General features: G+C 43.2%; 1 protein-coding gene across 2 annotated transcripts in view; it reads left to right on the forward strand.

Annotated features, from left to right (window-relative positions):
- MPDZ (multiple PDZ domain crumbs cell polarity complex component) overlaps positions 1-18,719 on the forward strand; it is a 571,809-nt gene that overhangs the window by 518,077 nt on the left and 35,013 nt on the right. For both annotated transcript variants that reach the window (XM_030194291.1, XM_030194292.1), the window contains one exon: positions 11,941-11,981. In XM_030194291.1, the coding sequence (XP_030050151.1) occupies positions 11,941-11,981 (41 nt within the window). The remainder of the gene's footprint in view (positions 1-11,940; positions 11,982-18,719) is intronic.

The following is an 18,719-nucleotide window of genomic DNA, read 5'->3' on the forward strand; positions in this document are numbered from 1 at the left end:
TTTAAATGCTCCCAGGATTCAACCTAATTCATGTTTAATGTGGGACATAGCTGCCATAAATAGATAGAAACTCTAAATGTTGAGCACTTGATTCTCATATCATAATGTTTGTTTTAGTTGCCCTTTACTGGGAGAAAAATATCTCTGCGAATATGACACACGCTAGGGTGTCCCTATAACCAGCCCCTCAAAATAACACACTGATTACGATTTATAATAAATTAGTACTCTACCTTTGAAAAGTTATTCTGTTATTATACTTCTTTTATGTACATCCGTATGCTGCACATTTGAAAATATAAGTGAGATTAAATAAAAATGGTACCTACAATAAAGAACAACACCATGAATGCAAAGCTCATAGGGTTTTTCTTTGTTTTGAGTGTACGCAGAAAGACTGCTGCATGAGGAAGGAGATACATAGACTAACCTAAGTGGCTTCAGCTTTTTGGTGTCATGCTATCTCCTGTTCTCAGTCAAACCTCTTTAGTAAATCTGGTTCCAAAATGGATTTTTCAACATTTGAAATACTCGTATATTGCTTTTGTGATAAAGTAAGGCCACATCTGCTATAGCTGTTGCGCGCTGTCTCGGCTTGTTGTCTGATGATAAAGGTAAAGAGCTGCGGCAGGGAGGGAGGGGAGGTACTGCATCCAGAAGACAGCAGGCAAGTGCTCATATTTTGGGGGTGCCTATGTCCTTGGTTTTTCATGGTCAGTTACTCCATACTGGTTAGTTTAGCATATACCATGTTAGGAACAAACCTAATTCCTAAGCCATGGTCTTTTGGGCATGATCTGAATCTCTCAAATATTTTTAAAAAGCAAACCAAAGAATCCCAGTAAGATGTTTCCAAGATTATTCAGCAGGGGTAGCAACACGGAGGAGACAGTTTTCGGAGGTTTGCTCAACGCTATTCCAAAAGAAAATAAGATTTGCACTACAATACCCTGCCAAATTGCGGGTCACGCATAATGGCATTACTAAGACATATGAGACGGCAGGGGCGGCTAAAGAATTTCTACAACAGCTGGGAACATTATCTTCAGATGCAAGTTGAACAGCATAGAAAGAGAACACTCTGAGAACACTGAGTAATATCATACGGAGAGGTCAGCGGAGACCTGATTGGTCAAGATATGACACTACAGTAATCTCCCAGCCAAGAACAAAGATGGACCACTTATAGTAGCAGAAAGATTGGCAAGAAGGCTGCAGTTGGAAAGTTAAGGTCCTATGGTTTGTGAGTTAGACTTGAACGTTGATTTTTATTTTTTTTTTTTTTATTTTTTTTTTTTTTGCTGTTAATTAAGACACTATATGGCAGACACGGCCTGTGGGTGAACCGATTTGAACCCCTGGTAAGAGGGGGGAGACCCTGTAAGTGTCTGCTCAGCTTGACAAGAAAGTTATGTTTTATGTTTACTGTAACATTGTATAATGCGGAGGGGGGAGGGAGAGACGTAAGGAAGTCAAGGTCCTAATTGGTGGACCTGAGAATAAGGGATATAGGGTTTGGGGGGGGGAGGGGGTGGGGGGAGGGAAGAAGGATGCAAGCAGGGCACAAGTCTTAATTAGTAAGGATGTAGAACATAACAATGAAGTTGACACAGTGGAGGTGCAAGTGGGGGGGGGGCAGAGGCTGGGATGTCCCCCTCGAGTACAACAGTGGACATTTATGGAGAAAGGCACACACTTTCAAATCCAAGAATAGTAAGAATACTAACGTGGAATGTAGGCGGAGTTAATTCGCCAATCAAACGTTCTAAGATTTTACAGCAATTAAATAGGCAAAGGGCGGACATAGCACTCTTGCAGGAGACGCATCTGAACCAGATTGAACATGCCAAGCTCAGCACCTGGTGGGTCGGGGATTGTATAGCAGCAAATGCACAGGGTAAAAAGGGAGGAGTAGCGATACTAATTAGAAAAGGCATAGCCTCTGTAATTAATCCACTTCTGATTGATACTGAAGGCCGCTATGTTATATTGGAAGTGGTAGTTGGGAGACAGAAACTGCTAATCTGTAATGTTTATGCTCCAAATAGATATGATCGGAAGTTTTATCAAACTTTGATAAATTTTTTGCTTAGGCAACCGCACGCAGCTATAGTGCTGGGGGGTGATTTAAATGCAACTTGGGACCCCTCCCTGGACAGATCAGCCCCGGAGACGGCCTCTTCATGTTATAATAATAGAGGCCTCTTACAGTTGAGCCAGATGTTGGGCCTGGTTGATGTGTGGCGGGTGCTGCACCCAGGTGAGAAAGACTATACACACCTGTCGCGGGCCCACTCCACTCAGTCGAGAATTGACTATATTCTGACATCACGTCAGATGTTTGGGGAAGTGACAACAGCGGAGATAGGACCGTACATGGTGTCGGACCATGCCTGGGTTAAGATAGAATGGATACCAAGCGGTACAACTCCACAGGAATACAAATGGCAATTTCCCCTGGAGTTCAGTTCAGATCCAATGCTTAAAGGCAGGTTACAAGCTTGCTGGGCGGAATACAGTACTCATAATCAAGAACACATAGAAGACCCAGTTTTGTTTTGGGAAGCGGCTAAGGCGGTTCTTAGAGGTGAAGTGATAAGTCATGCACACTTTGTGAGGAAGACACGAGATAGAAACATCTTGCGTTTGAGTACCCAACTTTGTAAGTCACGGAAGAGATATGGGGAGACACACGCGATAGGTGATAAACAACAAGTGCTGGAACTTCAGACCGCCTTAAATGTACTTTTGCAAGAAAGGGCACACAAGTCACAGTTATACTATAGATATATGCTCTATAAACATGGTAATAAAACAGGCAAGTTGATGTCCAAAATAATTAACCCCCGGGGAGGGACTAAGAATATTTTGGCACTGAGACAAAGGGGGGGAGGGCTCCACACATCAGACAAAGCAATATGTGAAACTTTTCGGGCCTTTTATCAAGAGCTGTACGCTTCCCCAGAGGAAGACGGTCTGCTAAACCAGATGTATTTAGAAAATCTGGCTTTACCAAAGCTTACAATACAAGAGCTGGATAGTCTCAATCAATTAATTACTGAAGATGAAGTCAGTTTGGTTATTGCTCACAGCCCACGACTAAAAGCCCCGGGACCAGATGGTTTAAGGGGAGAATTCTATAAATTAATGGAAGGAGGGGTTATACCTGCAATTACTAGATTTTTGAACCAAGTGATAGAGAGACAAAGGTTACCCCCAGACTTGAATAGGGCTCAAATAATAGTTTTGTTGAAACCGGGGAGGGACCCTCTAGAGCCGACATCGTACCGGCCTATCTCCCTGTTAAATTATGATACCAAGTTATTGGCAAAAATCTTGGCTAATAGACTGGCGAGGCTGCTCCCAAGGTTGATTCATGAAAGTCAAGTAGGATTTGTGGGAGGTAGAGCTGTGAGTAAAAACTTGAGAGCAATATTGACATCACTAGAACACAGCTCGCAGGCGAAGGTAGCATCATTGCTGATCAGCTTTGATGCGGAAAAGGCCTTTGATAAGGTTCACTGGAAGTTTCTTTTTGACACGTTGGAACAATATGGATTTTCAGGGAGATTTGTTGAAGCAATACATGCTTTATATGCCAACCCATGTGCCACTCTGAGAGTAAACGGGATAGAATCGGAAAGTTTCTGTATTAGGAGGGGCACGAGGCAGGGGTGCCCATTGTCCCCTCTTCTCTTTGTTTTGGTTTTAGATCCCCTTATTAGAGACATCATGGCAAACCCTTTGATCCGGGGAGTTGGCTTAGGGACACACATGTTTAAGATTGCAGCATTTGCGGATGACATTTTGGTACATCTCACAAACCCAAGGGAATCCTTAGATACGTTATTGGAAACCTTTCGTGAATATGGCGACTACTCAGGTTTCCGTATTAATCTAGACAAGTCAGAAGCGCTGGCTTCGCCAGAGGTGAACCAGAGGGACTGGGCTCCCGAATTTCCGTTGAGATGGGCCAGAGAGTCCTTTAAATATTTAGGAATCCGACTCACAATGAATACATTAGATTTATATCAGTTGAATGTTAAAATCTTACTGGAATATACAAAAACTAAATTGGACTCTTGGATGAGTCTGCCACTGTCATTAATGGGACGGATACATGTAGTACAAATGGTGTTGTTTCCGCGCTGGTTGTACGTTCTTCAAACTTTACCCATACGTCTATCGCGAGTTGATTTGAAGCGGATGATGCGCCTTTTCAGTAGATTTTGTTGGGCAGGCAAAAGCCTAAAGTTAGCCAAAATCAGTTAATAGGGAGCTGGAGACAGGGGGGAATGGGTATCCCGGATGTGTTCCTATATAATCAGGCGTGTTTGCTGCGCCACTTAGTAGATGTGGTGAATGCCACGCAGTATTATACACCTACGGGCTTGGAGGAAGCTTTTTTTGCTCCCTATGATATATTAGCATTGCTCCACTTACCTCGAAGTCAGCTCCCCTCTAAATTTAAAAAAAGTATCATACTACAACCCCTTCGGGAGGCGTGGCAGTGGTGGATGCGGCAAATGGGGGGCCAACCACACGTTACAGATCAAATCCCAATCGTAGGCAATCCTGCTTTTGAGGCAGGGATAGATAACCCGACATTTGGCAGGTGGCAAGGGCTGGGCATCACAAGATTGGAACACCTATTGTTGGACAATGGGGAAATGATAACATTTGACGCTCTTCAAGATAAAGTGGGATCAGCTTGGGGTAATAGATTTGCCTATGCACAGGTCCGACACTATGTGAAGTCCCTGAGCCAAATATCCCTGAGAGGGCAGATGGGAGAGCTGCTAAGGGTTTTCTTTGAGGAGTTGCAGATGGAGAAACAATCTGTATCAGCACTGTATGGGGCACTGGCTAGGCGTAGGCCTCAGAGGCAATACGTTGATCTTAAGCGAAAATGGGAACAAGATTTGGGGATCTCCCTGGCAACATGGGATGTGTCAGCTACCTTGAAGGGCATACGGGCGTTGGTAACAGATGAGAGGCTGAGGGAGTGTGGTTATAGAGTGGTCTTACGGGGGTATATGTCTAGAACACAACTGGCTCATATGTTGGGGCCGGACAACTCGGGATGCTCTAAATGCGGAGGGGGTCCCAGCTCGTTATATCATGCATTGTGGCAATGCCCCAAGGTGCGCATGTTTTGGCAGAGGGTAAGAGGGTTTTTGATTCGATTGGGGAACAGAGTTCAAGGAACGGAGCGGCAGTTTCTGTTGGATCAACCAAGAGCGTTTGCCCCATTAGGAGCCCCCGCTATAATGCTATGCAGAAAGCTGAGCTTGGTAGCGCGAAAATGCATTATGCAATACTGGGTCTCATCGGAAGGGCCAGCTTACTGGCATTGGCGCAATCAGGTGCATCTCCTGGCCTCTTGGGAGGCTAGGGATTCAAACGATCGCCTAAACGAAGAGTGCGATTTCTGCAGATTTGGACACCATACCTGCAAATGCTTAGTCCGAGGGGACGTAGTCTGCTTGTTAATGCCTGATAAATAGTAGAATAATGGAGAATACGGATAGCCTGGAGTAGATAATTTAATCTAAAGTGGAATTCTGCTTGCAAGGGGGGGAGGTATTGGGGGGGGGGGGGTTTGGAGGGGTTGAGTGAGACGTAAATGGCTAAGCTTGGCAGTGATCTAGAGTTTTGATGTTTAGTTACTGATATTTTGTGATAAGCACTATTTTACCTAATGAAGTATTCGAGAGTATGATATTAGGAACAAGAGCCACTCAAAACCTAATGTTAGCATGGGACAAGGAATTATCAAAAGGGGAGGGGGAAGGGGGGGGAAAAAATTGGGGATGAAAAGTGTTTGGCGAAGTTGAATATGTTGTAAAAATGCTGTTTTATATATCAAACAATGCTATATGCATATTCTACATCACTTTGTATTGTGAGAATTGTTAATAAAACAGTTTAAACATAAAAAGCAAACCAAAAACCTAGTAAATGACAGCAGTTAAAGACCTGCACGGTCCATCCAGTGAATATACTACTACACATGCCTTAGTGTTTGCAGTTTGCCAAAGAAATCTATTTTATGGAGTTCATAGGATGTAATATGCAGGAGTAACATTGCTAAGTGTGCTTGGAAATTCCTTTTTAATCAGTCTATTGGTGCCAAGAACAATCAGAACAATTTTTGTGTTTTTCAGCCACTTCTTCCTAGTCTCGATTGGATTGCTTGGTACTTGTGGAGCTTCTCTTTCTCCATCCTTAGCATTGAATATTAGCTTGATACAAAAACTGCCCATTAATATCTTTCTTGTCATTTTCTTCTTTGCCACTGTGTCCAGTTTTTTTGCATCAAGCTTTTTAGCAGTTGAATTGAAAATGTTCCAAATGATCACAACCTCTTACTTCTACAGTTCTGTTAGGGTCTTGTTTCCAGTATTTCTCTGTTACAGGCAAAGTTAGTGCTGCTAGGACAGTCAGCACTGAAGTCCCTGCACTTTCCAATAAGACAAGTTTCTGCAAAGATACTAGGCAGCTCAGTAGAAGGGAACACTGTTAAACAGGGATAAATCAGATAAAAACACAAAGAGGAAGAGAAAGGAACAAAAAACAAGGCAGATTCCTCCCTTAATATATCAATGAGAAGAGGAGGGAAGGAATGCAGAGACTGGAAGTTAAGGGTTTCTCCTGACTTCTGAGACCCTGTTGGTCAGTCAGGAAAGGAGGAAGAGAATGTAACGAATAGCAAAAATACTGACTGATATCATTTCCTCAGAGTCAAGACAGGGTTCTTTGTCTGCCCTACCTGCTAGGGATTGAATCTGAAGCAGATGCTGTTCTGTTGTGCTACAGCTCTTTTATTGAGTAACCTATGTACAACAGCATTCCAGCCAACAAGTCCAGGTTTTCAGTGCTGCCATCAACGTCCTCTCCTCCACATTTCCTTTTACGTTTTTTGTACTGAAGCATTAATTCAACGTACTTTATCAACTAACTGGACACTCATACTATACAACCACTGCTGTCTCTGTCTGCCTGCCTTGCCTTAGTACCATTATGGTCTGATATGGTGTTGTGTACCTAAAGAAAGCACAGGCTTACTGTTCAGATGCATGTGGCATCCGTTATAATGGTTTTTGTGCCTGTTCTTTGTCACTCATACAGTTTTTGCTCAATTTGCCTGTCTGCCTGCCTCAATACCATGAAGTTTGGAGATGTGTTCCCAGATATGGAGGAGAAAAGAGGACTAACCCCACAGATGGACAATAACATAAGAACAGCCATACTGGGTCAGACCAATGGTCCATCTAGCCCAGTATCCCGTTTCCAACAGTGACCAAGCCAGGTCACAAGTACCTGGCACAAACCCAGTTAGTAGCAACATTCCATGCTACCAATCCCAGGGCAAGCAGTTGCTTTCCCATGTCTTTCTCAATAGCAGATTGTCTAAACCCAGATATGATAACCACTGTTACCACATCCTCCAGTAGATTATCAGGAAAGCAGGAGTGGTGGAGAAAATTGTATATTGCAATTGTGGATAGTCGATACCCTGCCCTCTTGGTTCTGGCGTAATAACTTTCATGTGCTCATGTTGCTGGAACTGAGAGGGGCCCGATTCACCCCCCAAGAGGAAGAAAAGTTTTATTAATTTGGAGTAAATATATTCAAATGCTTTCACCTAGAGCATGCAGCTTGGTATTAAATACTTTCTGAAGGAGTAATGATTTGAATGCTGCCCCTCCCCCAAAGGGAAATATAGGAGGGATAACAGGGAAGATATGAGGGGAGGGGCAGATGCAATGGAATGGGATATGTCATTGGTGGGAGATTTATGATTAAGGCGGCAAGAGGGATTATAAGAACCAAGGTTTCTCATGCCTCGATTACTCTACCTTGAAGAGAGGTGGGAGGAGGGGAATTTTTATTTTTATGTAATGTAATCAAATAGTTTTGGATTTTTTTTTTTACTTTATTTTTCTATATTTTCTGAGGGTACAACAAAGCATAGCGTTACAGTTGGGAAGAACAAAATTGTTTTTTGTCTCACTGTTGATGTTACATGTGTGACGTTTGTGAGCTCTTGGCCCAGAGGTGGCCACGTGAGAATCACTCAACCACCTCTGGGTAGACCAAGTCCCCTCACAACTAAGAGTCCTCCCAAGAACTGGACTGGACCACAAGTGGAGATGAACTGAGGCAGCTTCATTAGTAGCAAAAAACACAAGGCTAAAAGGTTAGCCAAACGGCACAGAAAGGAAAACAGGCAGCCTAGCTATACAGTCTAACCTAGCTGAAGCAAGGCAAACATAAAACATCGAATAAGGTAAAGTAGAACAGCCTAGCTGTATAGGGAAATCAAACATAAGCAGCCTAGCTGCGCATCTCAATACTGACAGAGCAATGCAAACATATGGCATACAGTAGAACACAATAGACTAGGCAACGGGCCCACCCTAGCGGGACAAAGACAAACAGGCAATAGGGTTCATACTGTCAGTACACTCAGATGAGCCGCTGAACAATTGTGGCAAGCTCCCTCAAAACTAGAGTGGAGCAGAAGCAAAACAAAAGGAAAAGAAAGAGTCTCTTGAGGACCTGCACTGCAGGTAGAGGCAAGAGCGAGTCACTCCGCTCACAGAAGACTAGGGATGTCGCCTAAGACAAGCAAACAGTCACAGAGGCACCCGAGCCGAATGCTCCCAAGGCAGGCAAGATAAAGCAACAAAGCCTGGGCCAACGCTCCCAAGACAAGCAAGGTGAAGAAGCCAAACCTGAGCCGATGTTCCCAAGACAGAAGACTAAACAGCCCTGCACAGCACCTGAGGGCAAGGAACCGCCCATACGGACCCCTCCGCGCTCCAAGCACCACTCCCTCGTCCAGAGATGCCTCGAGATGTGGCCTCAGCCGCTTCACCTGCAGCACTACCCGTCATCCAGCCCACACAGTCCCAAACAAAGTACAAAGCCTCTCTCTGCACACAGCGACCAAGGACTCACGGTGGGCGACAGGAAATTCAGCTGAGGCACGGAAGGCTCTGGACTCACAGGCTTGACAGGCAGGCTTCACTGGGTCAAAGCAAAGGTGAAAGCTGAAGACAAAGCTTTTACTCCTCAGGACTGCCAGGCTTGAAAGCAGGCTTCACAGGAACACAGCATAAGGTGAAAGATGTAGACAAAGCTTTTACTCCTCAGGACTACCAGGCTTGAAAGCAGACTTCCACTGGAAAACAGCATAAGGAGAAAGCTGTAGCAAAGCTTTACCTCTCAGGACTACCCAGCTTGGAAGCAGACTTCCACTGGAACATGGCATAAGGAGAAGCTGTAGGCAAAGCTTCAGGCCATGGCTTCGCAAAGAAGCAGAAGTTGGAACTAGCAGAGCCCCAGGCAGGCCTGGGCTGAATCAAGGATAAATTGCCAGAACACTGAGCACACTCATAAGCCAGCTTAAGAAGAGCTCAGTGCTGATGTCACCACCAGCTTGGCCTCCGCCACTCTACAGTGACCCCACAGGTCACTGACTGGAACTGCAGGTAATTTTAAAAGGTTGAGCAAGGCACGGATGTCGCCGATGACAACCTTGACAATATGGTTTAATATATTATATGTTAATAAAAAAATATGAAACAAAGTTACCATTATCAAGGGGCAAGGGGAAAAGGAAAGAGGGGGAAGAAGAGCCAAAAGAAGGGTAGAGAGGAGAGATGAATGGGAAATGGCAGAAGTGGTGAGAAGGAAGGAAAGTAAGATAAAGAAAAATGAGAAAAGGGGGGAATAAAAAATGGAACCTAGCAATAACATAAGCAAAAGAAAGTTGACAAGATAGAAAGATCTAGAAGAAAATTTGTGAGAATAAAATGGGTAACAGGAGAAGAAAACTTAGAAATGTGGAAAAAGAAAAATGCTAGAGATATGAAAATGAATCTAAAATTTAAAACAAAGAAATACTTCTGTTTGAAAATAGTTTGTGTCATGCTCCTACATACCCAACTGAACATATGGCAAGGTTGGGGCTGGTGGTGGCAGACCTGGGAGAAGGTGCATGTTATGGAAATTTTCCCTTTACCGAAGAAACTCGCAGAACTCTGGGCTCAATTATATAAAGATCTTTATTTGTAAATCAAACCTGCATGCAGGGAGACTGCCAAACATAAGGAAACTCAGTCAGCAGTCTGTCAATACTGATTTAATGTAACCTTAAATAGTCAGGAATATTATCCCACAATCACCAGGTGCTATAGTTCTGGTTAACAAATAATAAGAAAAAAGAAAATATAACCCTTCCTTGCCCCTCCAGCTATTTTTTTTTAGATAAGGCACATACACCTCCTTCATTCTCTCAGTTAATTAAAACATTCCAAACTCCTGAGATGATTCTGGCCTACTTCTCACTAACAAGCTAGTTAATTACAAGCATGACATATATGTGACCTTTCTTACTTTAGCAACTTATTTCAGTGATTATTATATTCTGCAGTAAGATCTGATACAATTTTATTCTACAGCGTGTAAATTCTATAACAAAGAAAGCATGATCATAATATATATATATATATAGAGAGAGAGAGAGAGAGAGAGAGAGAGAAAGAATGATCTTGATTTCCATTACAGTCCGGGTTGATAAAATAAGTGTGTGTGCCCATCCAAGAAAAGGAAGAGAAAGCTCATACCGCCCTCCCCGCCTGTTTTGCCCTTCAATGCAGGTAGACTATGCCTATATTATACCCTGTTCCTTTGTTATTTTTGATGCTTCTTTCAATTTTTAGGTGCGCGTGCTTTGTATATCCTCTAAATTTTAAATGTAGGTTTTAGGGCATGAAACTACTAGTATATTATCTCCTTTTTCAGTTCTAGCTAATGCTCTTGAACTTTAATAGTTTCTACAGACTGTCTCCTGCTGCATTAGGTTCATGAGTAGCTCCATCATGGCATATAGCTACACCAGGGGTGTCATTTCTACCTGAAGCATCTGCACTAGCTTTACCACCAACAGCCCCAGTGATTTAGTTAAGGGTATGCACATGTTTATCCTGGACAAGGATGTAATGGTTGGTGATTTCTTTGTCCCTTTTCTTCTCTTTTTCTCCTGTCCCCTTTCCTTCTTTACTCTCCTATTTTGCATTGTAATCCTTTTCCCTTTTCTGGATTCATTTTAAATTGTTAGCCACTTTGTGCTTACTGAAAGGTAGTATATCAAATAACTAATAAACATAAAGGAGTGGCCAGTATGAATTTTTTCTTTTTTTCTGTTGGTAATCATCAAAGTACTGAGAGTTGGTATAGATGTTAAACAGTAAAGTCACCATTAGGCACTTAGGAGCCTTTATACTAAAAGCATTAAGCCCTTACCTTGGTGATAGCATGGGAAAACAAGCTATTGCAAAACGTGTTAAGGTATTGTACAATATTTTGTGCCTGTTTTCACGTGCTAAGTGCATGTTAACTATTTTTTTAATATATATTTTTAAAGTGGGCATTCTGCTGGTGTTATCCAGTTTAGCACATTATGATTAGCACATGCTAACCGGGTATTGCAAGATTAACATGGGAGTATTTAGCACCTCCTAAATAGGATGCAGTAAGTGCTCACACATTAATATTTTGCAGGTCTCACATGCTAAAGACATTAGCACACAACCTGCAAATAAAACAAAGCGCCATGTTAAATCTGGGCTTAGCACATGGGAAAGTCCTGCCTTAGAATGTGTTGAGCTAAAATCATATCACAAAAATGTTGCTTTTAACTGACCTGTCACTGCCTGCTTTTTTTTTTTTTACCATTGTCTGTCATTTTTCACAGTATATTTTGTAGAGTGCTTTGGGTAAGAGCATCTCATAGATACAGAAATAAGTAAAAAATAAATGAACTTATTGCTATAGTAGATTTTTGAATTAATAGCTGAATAAAGCTGTTGAGAGACAATATTTTGAAAACAATTGAATATATTTTTACTAAATTATGTTTTATTGTAGCATCTGAAATACAAGGCCTAAGAAAAGTGGAAATAAAGAAGGTATGTATGAGCATGAAATGTGCATGCACTAGCCAACCTGATGATCCAGATGTTAGTGCTGCAGTGTCATATGAATGAAATTTGTCACCTTAATAGAGATGTAAAGTAGAAGTACTGCTTCCACACCAAGCTTCGTCAAATTCTGAAACAGATACATAGACAAAGATATATGTTAGCAAATTTCATCCAAATTTAACACTTCAGGAGACATATGGGAGCTCAGAGCCCCCCACCCCACCCTCAGTGGTCATAGAGGAAGTGAGCATCAGGTCTCTGAGCCCCTCCCTAACCATCTTCAAATCCTTACTCAAAGCCCACCTCTTCAATGTTGCTTTCGGCACCTAACCTTTTACCTTTCAGGAAATCTAGACTGCCCCAGTTTGAAGACCCCTACTTGTCTGACTGTACATTTGTCCTTTAGATTGTAAGCTCTTTGAGCAGGGACTGTCTTTCTATGTTAAATTGTACAGCACTGCATAACCCTGGTAGCGCTTTACAAGATAACATAGTAAATGACGGCAGAAAAAGATCTGCATGGTCCATCCAGTCTGCCCAACAAGACAAACTCATATGTGCTACTTTTTGTGTATACCCTACTTTGATTTGTACCTCTCCTCTTCAGGGCACAGACCGTATAAGTCTGTCCAGCACTATCCCCGCCTCCCAACCATCAGCCCCGCCTCCCACCACTGGCTCTGGCACAGACCGTATAAGTCTGCCCAGCACTATCCTTGCCTCCCAGCACCGGCTGGCTCTGCCACCCAATCTCGGCTAAGCTCCTTAGGATCCATTCCTTCTGAATAGGATTCCTTTATGTTTATCCCACGCGTGTTTGAATTCTGTTACCGTTTTCATTTCCACCACCTCCCGCAGGAGGGCATTCCAAGCATCCACTACTCTCTCCATGAAAAAATACTTCCTGACATTTTTCTTGAGTCTGCCCCCCTTCAATCTCATTTCATGTCCTCTCGTTCTACTGCCTTCGCACCTCCGGAAAAGGTTCGTTTGCGGATTAATATTTTTCAAATATTTGAACGTCTGTATCATATCACCCCTGTTTCTCCTTTCTTCCAGAGTATACATGTTCAGGTCATCAAATCTCTCCTCATACGTCTTGTAACGCAAATCCCTTACCATTCTCGTAGCTTTTCTTTGCACCGCTTCAATTCTTTTTACAACCTTCGCAAGGTACGGCCTCCAAAACTGAACACAATACTCTAGGTGGGGCCTCACCAACGACTTATACAGGGGCAACAACAACTCCTTTCTTCTGCTGGTCACACCTCTCTCTATACAGCCTAACAACCTTCTAGCTACGGCCACCGCCTTGTCACACTGTTTCGTCGCCTTCAGATCCTCAGATACTATCACCCCAAGATCCCTCTCCCCGTCCGTACCTATCAGATTCTCCCCGCCTAACACATACATCTCCCGAGGGTTTCTATTCCCTAAGTGCATCACTTTGCATTTCTTCACATTGAATTTTAATTGCCAAACCTTAGACCATTCTTCTAGCTTCCTCAGATCCTTTTTCATGTTTTCCACTCCCTCCCGGGTGTCCAATCTGTTGCAGATCTTAGTATCATCCGCAAATAGGCAAACATTACCTTGTAACCCTTCGGCAATGTCACTCACAAATATATTGAACAGAATCGGTCCCAGCACCGATCCCTGAGGCACACCACTACTCACCTTTCCCTCCTAGCGAATTCCATTCACCACCACCCTCTGGCTTCTGTCCGTCAACCAGTTCCTAATCCAGTTCACCACTTTGGGTCCTATCTTCAGCCTTTCCAGTTTATTTAAGAGCCTCCTGTGGGGAACCGTGTCAAAAGCTTTGCTGAAATCTAAGTAGATTACGTCCATAGCTCGTCCCTGATTTAATTCTCCTGTCACCCAATCAAAGAACTCAATGAGATTCGTTTGGCACGATTTCCCTTTAGTAAAACCATGTTGTCTCGGATCTTGCAACTTATTGGCTTCCAGGAAATTCACTATCCTTTCCTTCAGCATCGCTTCCATTATTTTTCCAATAATCAAAGTGAGGCTTACCGGCCTGTAGTTTCCAGCTTCTTCCCTATCACCACTCTTGTGAAGAGGGACCACCTCCGCCGTTCTCCAATCCTTCGGAACCTCTCCCGTCTGCAAGGATATGTTAAACAAATCTTTAAGAGGACCCGCCAGAACCTCTCTGAGCTCCCTCAATATCCTGTGGTGGATCCCATCCGGTCCCATGGCTTTATCCACCTTTAGCTTTTCAAGCTCTTCATACACACTCTCTTCCGTGAACGGTGCTCTATCCACTTCAATCTCATTTATACTTTTTGCAGTCCATCGCGGTCCTTCTCCAGGATTTTCTTCTGTGAAAACAGAACAGAAGTATCTATTTAGCAAATTTGCTTTTTCTTCATCATTATCCACATAGCGGTTCGCAGTATCTTTTAGTCTCACAATTCCCTTTTTAGTCATTCTCCTTTCACTTGTATACCTGAAGAAATTTTTGTCACCCCTCCTTACCTTTCTAGCCATGTGTTCTTCCGCACGCGCTTTCGCCAGACGTATCTCTCTCTTGGCTTCTTTCAGTTTCATCCTGTATTCCTCCTCGTGTTCTTTTTCTTTAGTTTTTGTGTATTTCTGGAACGCCAACTCTTTAGCCTTTATTTTCTCAGCCACTTGCTTGGAGAACCATATCGGTTTCCTTTTTCTCTTGCTTTTATTTACTTTCCTTACACATAAAGGTTTGTGGCCTTATTTATAGCTTCTTTCAGCCTGGACCACTGTCCTTCCACTTCTCGTATTTCCTTCCAGCCCATCATCTCCTTCCTCAGGTATTCCCCCATTTTACTAAAGTCAGCACGCTTGAAATCCAGAACTTTGAGTTTTGAGTGGCCGCTCTCCACTTTAGTTGTAAAATCAAACCAAACCGTTTGATGGTCACTGCTGCCCAGGTGGGCACCCACTCGGATATTTGACACGCTATCCCCATTTGTGAGCACCAGATACAGCGTCGCTCCCTCCCTCGTGGGTTCCGTCACCATTTGTCTGAGCAAACCGCTTTGTAAAGCATCCACGATCTCTCTACTTCTTTCCGATTCCGCAGACGGAACCTTCCAATCTACATCCGGCAGATTGAAATCTCCCAGCAACAGCACCTCTCTCTTGTTTCCCAACTTTTGAATATCTGCAATCAGGTCTTTATCTAGTTCCTCCAATTTTTTCGGAGGTCTGTAGACAACACCCACGTGTATAGAGGTTCTATCCTCTCTTTTTAAGGTGATCCATATCGCTTCTTCCTTTCCCCAGGTCCCTGTCATTTCGGTCGCCGTGATATCATTTCTCACATATAGAGCTACTCCTCCACCTTTACGACTCTCTCTATCCTTCCTAAACAGATTATAGCCTGGTATGTTTGCATCCCATTCATCCGAACCATTTAGCCACGTCTCCGTGATTGCAACAATGTCTAAGTCTGCCTCGAACATCAGGGCTTGAAGGTCATGAACTTTATTGCTTAGACTGCGAGCATTTGTGGCCATCGCTTTCCATGTACATTTCCTGGTATGTGCTTCAACATTTGTGATTTGGGGTTGTCTTTTCTCTTTGGGTACCTTCATATCCTTTTGTTCCAACTTCATTTCTTTCTTTAGAAATGTTAACTAGTAGTAGTAGTATTCTAGATAAACATCTATCACCAGACAATCAAATAGTAGCAGTAACATCAAAATGCTTCAGAACACTATGGAAATCGAGAAGGATAAGAGGCTACTTTCCCAGACAATCATTCCGGATAATGGTACAATCAATGATACTATCACAACTAGACTACTGCCACATGGCATACGTAGGGGTGCAAGGGAAACACTATAAAATCAATACAAACTGTCCAAAATAGAGCGGCAAGACTTGTATTCAAAAAGTTGTAATACGAAAGAGCTACCCCACTACTCAAAACACTACACTGGCTACCAATCAAGGCAAAACTACTTTTCAAAGCTAGTACCCTCATTTTCAATATAATATTTGGAATTTCACCTGTATAAATGCACAATATTATTAAACTATCTCCAGGGAATGCAAACCCAGAAACCAGAAGCTGGAAGACTGGAGGGTAGCCAATGTTACTCCGATTTTTAAGAAAGGTTCCAGAGGAGATCCGGGAAATTATAGACCGGTGAGTCTGACGTCGGTGCCGGGCAAGATGGTGGAGGCTATTATTAAGAATAAAATTGCAGAGCATATACAAAAACATGGACTGATGAGACAAAGTCAGCACGGATTTAGTGAAGGGAAGTCTTGCCTCACCAATCTAATGCATTTTTTTGAGGGGGTAAGCAAACATGTGGACAATGGGGAGCCGGTTGATATTGTATATCTGGATTTTCAGAAGGCGTTTGACAAAGTGCCGCACGAAAGACTCCTGAAGAAATTGCAGAGTCATGGAATCGGAGGTAGGGTATTATTATGGATTAAGAACTGGTTGAAAGATAGGAAGCAGAGAGTAGGATTGCGTGGCCAGTATTCTCAGTGGAGGAGGGTAGTTAGTGGGGTCCCGCAGGGGTCTGTGCTGGGTCCGTTGCTTTTTAATGTATTTATAAATGACCTAGAGATGGGAATAACTAGTGAGGTAATTAAATTCGCCGATGACACAAAATTATTCAGGGTCGTCAAGTCGCAGGAGGAATGTGAACGATTACAGGAGGACCTTGCGAGACTGGGAGAATGGGCGTGCAAGTGGCAGATGAAGTTCAATGTTGACAAGTGCAAAGTGATGCATGTGGGTAAGAGGAACCCGAATTATAGCTACGTCTTGCAAGGTTCCGCGTTAGGAGTTACGGATCAAGAAAGGGATCTGGGTGTCGTCGTCGATGATACGCTGAAACCTTCTGCTCAGTGTGCTGCTGCGGCTAGGAAAGCGAATAGAATGTTGGGTGTTATTAGGAAGGGTATGGAGTCCAGGTGTGCGGATGTTATAATGCCGTTGTATCGCTCCATGGTGCGACCGCAGCTGGAGTATTGTGTTCAGTACTGGTCTCCGTATCTCAAAAAAGATATAGTAGAATTGGAAAAGGTACAGCGAAGGGCGACGAAAATGATAGTGGGGATGGGACGACTTTCCTATGAAGAGAGGCTGAGAAGGCTAGGGCTTTTCAGCTTGGAGAAGAGACGGCTGAGGGGAGATATGATAGAAGTGTATAAAATAATGAGTGGAATGGATCGGGTGGATGTGAAGCGACTGTTCACGCTATCCAAAAATACTAGGACTAGAGGGCATGAGTTGAAGCTACAGTGTGGTAAATTTAAAACGAATCGGAGAAAATTTTTCTTCACCCAACGTGTAATTAGACTCTGGAATTCATTGCCGGAGAACGTGGTACGGGCGGTTAGCTTGACGGAGTTTAAAAAGGGGTTAGATAGATTCCTAAAGGACAAGTCCATAGACCGCTATTAAATGGACTGGAAAAATTCCTCATTTTTAGGTATAACTTGTCTGGAATGTTTTTACGTTTGGGGAGCGTGCCAGGTGCCCTTGACCTGGATTGGCCACTGTCGGTGACAGGATGCTGGGCTAGATGGACCTTTGGTCTTTCCCAGTATGGCACTACTTATGTACTTATGTACTTATGTACCTGCAGCTCCATCTACCCAACTGCATGAACATAACATACAAAACCAATCTACACAGCAGGTTTCAGCTACCTGGGATCCAAATGTTGGAACTCAATACCAAAAGCCACAAGAAGCATCACTAACTATCTTCAGAAAAAAACGGAAAACATGCCTCTTCAAAAGAAATTCTACAGCTAACCACATAAGCTACAAATGACATCTTTAAGTCACAACTGTACAACAATACTGTAATTTTACTGTAAACTGTAAGCCACTTTGAACTGAAACTTGTTTTTGGATAACACTGGGATACAAGTATAAACGTTTAGCTGCATGCCGTACTTCGGTCCCTTTTTTGGCACCATCAATTTCTATGGGGACAAACTTCGGTTTAGCGCACCACTGATAAGTGCAAGATTCGCTTATAGTAACATAGTAGATGCGGCAGAAAAAGACCTGCATGGTCCATCTAGTCTGCCCAACAAAGTAAACTCATATGTGCTACTTCTTGTGTATACCTTACCTTGATTTGTATCTGCCATTTTCAGGACACAGACCGTAGAAGTCTTGCCCAGAACTAGCCCCACCACCCAAACACCAGCCCCGCCTCCCAATCTCGGCTAAGCTTCTGAGGATGCATTCCTTCTGCACAGGATTCCTTTATGTTTATCCCACGCATGCTTGAATTCCGTTACTGTTTTCATCTCCACCACCTCCCGCGGGAGGGCATTCCACGTATCTACCACTTTCTCCGTGAAAAAATACTTCCTGACATTTTTCTTGAGTCTGCCCCCCTTCACTCTCATATCATGTCCTCTCATTCTACCGCCCTCCCATCTCCGGAAAAGGTTCGTTTGCGGATTAATACCTTTCAAATATTTGAACGTCTGTATCATATCACCCCTGTTTCTCCTTTCCTCCAGGGTATACATGTTCAGGTCCGCAAGTCTCTCCTCATACGTCTTGTAACGCAAATCCCATACCATTCTCGTAGCTTTTCTTTGCACCGCTTCCATTTTTTTTACATCCTTAGCAAGGTACGGCCTCCAGAACTGAACACAATACTCCAGGTGGGGCCTCACCAACAACTTACACAGGGGCATCAACACCTCTTTTCTTCTGCTGGTCACA

This window comes from Microcaecilia unicolor, chromosome 2 (genome assembly GCF_901765095.1).
Source record: "Microcaecilia unicolor chromosome 2, aMicUni1.1, whole genome shotgun sequence".
NCBI classification, from domain to species: Eukaryota; Metazoa; Chordata; class Amphibia; order Gymnophiona; family Siphonopidae; genus Microcaecilia; species Microcaecilia unicolor.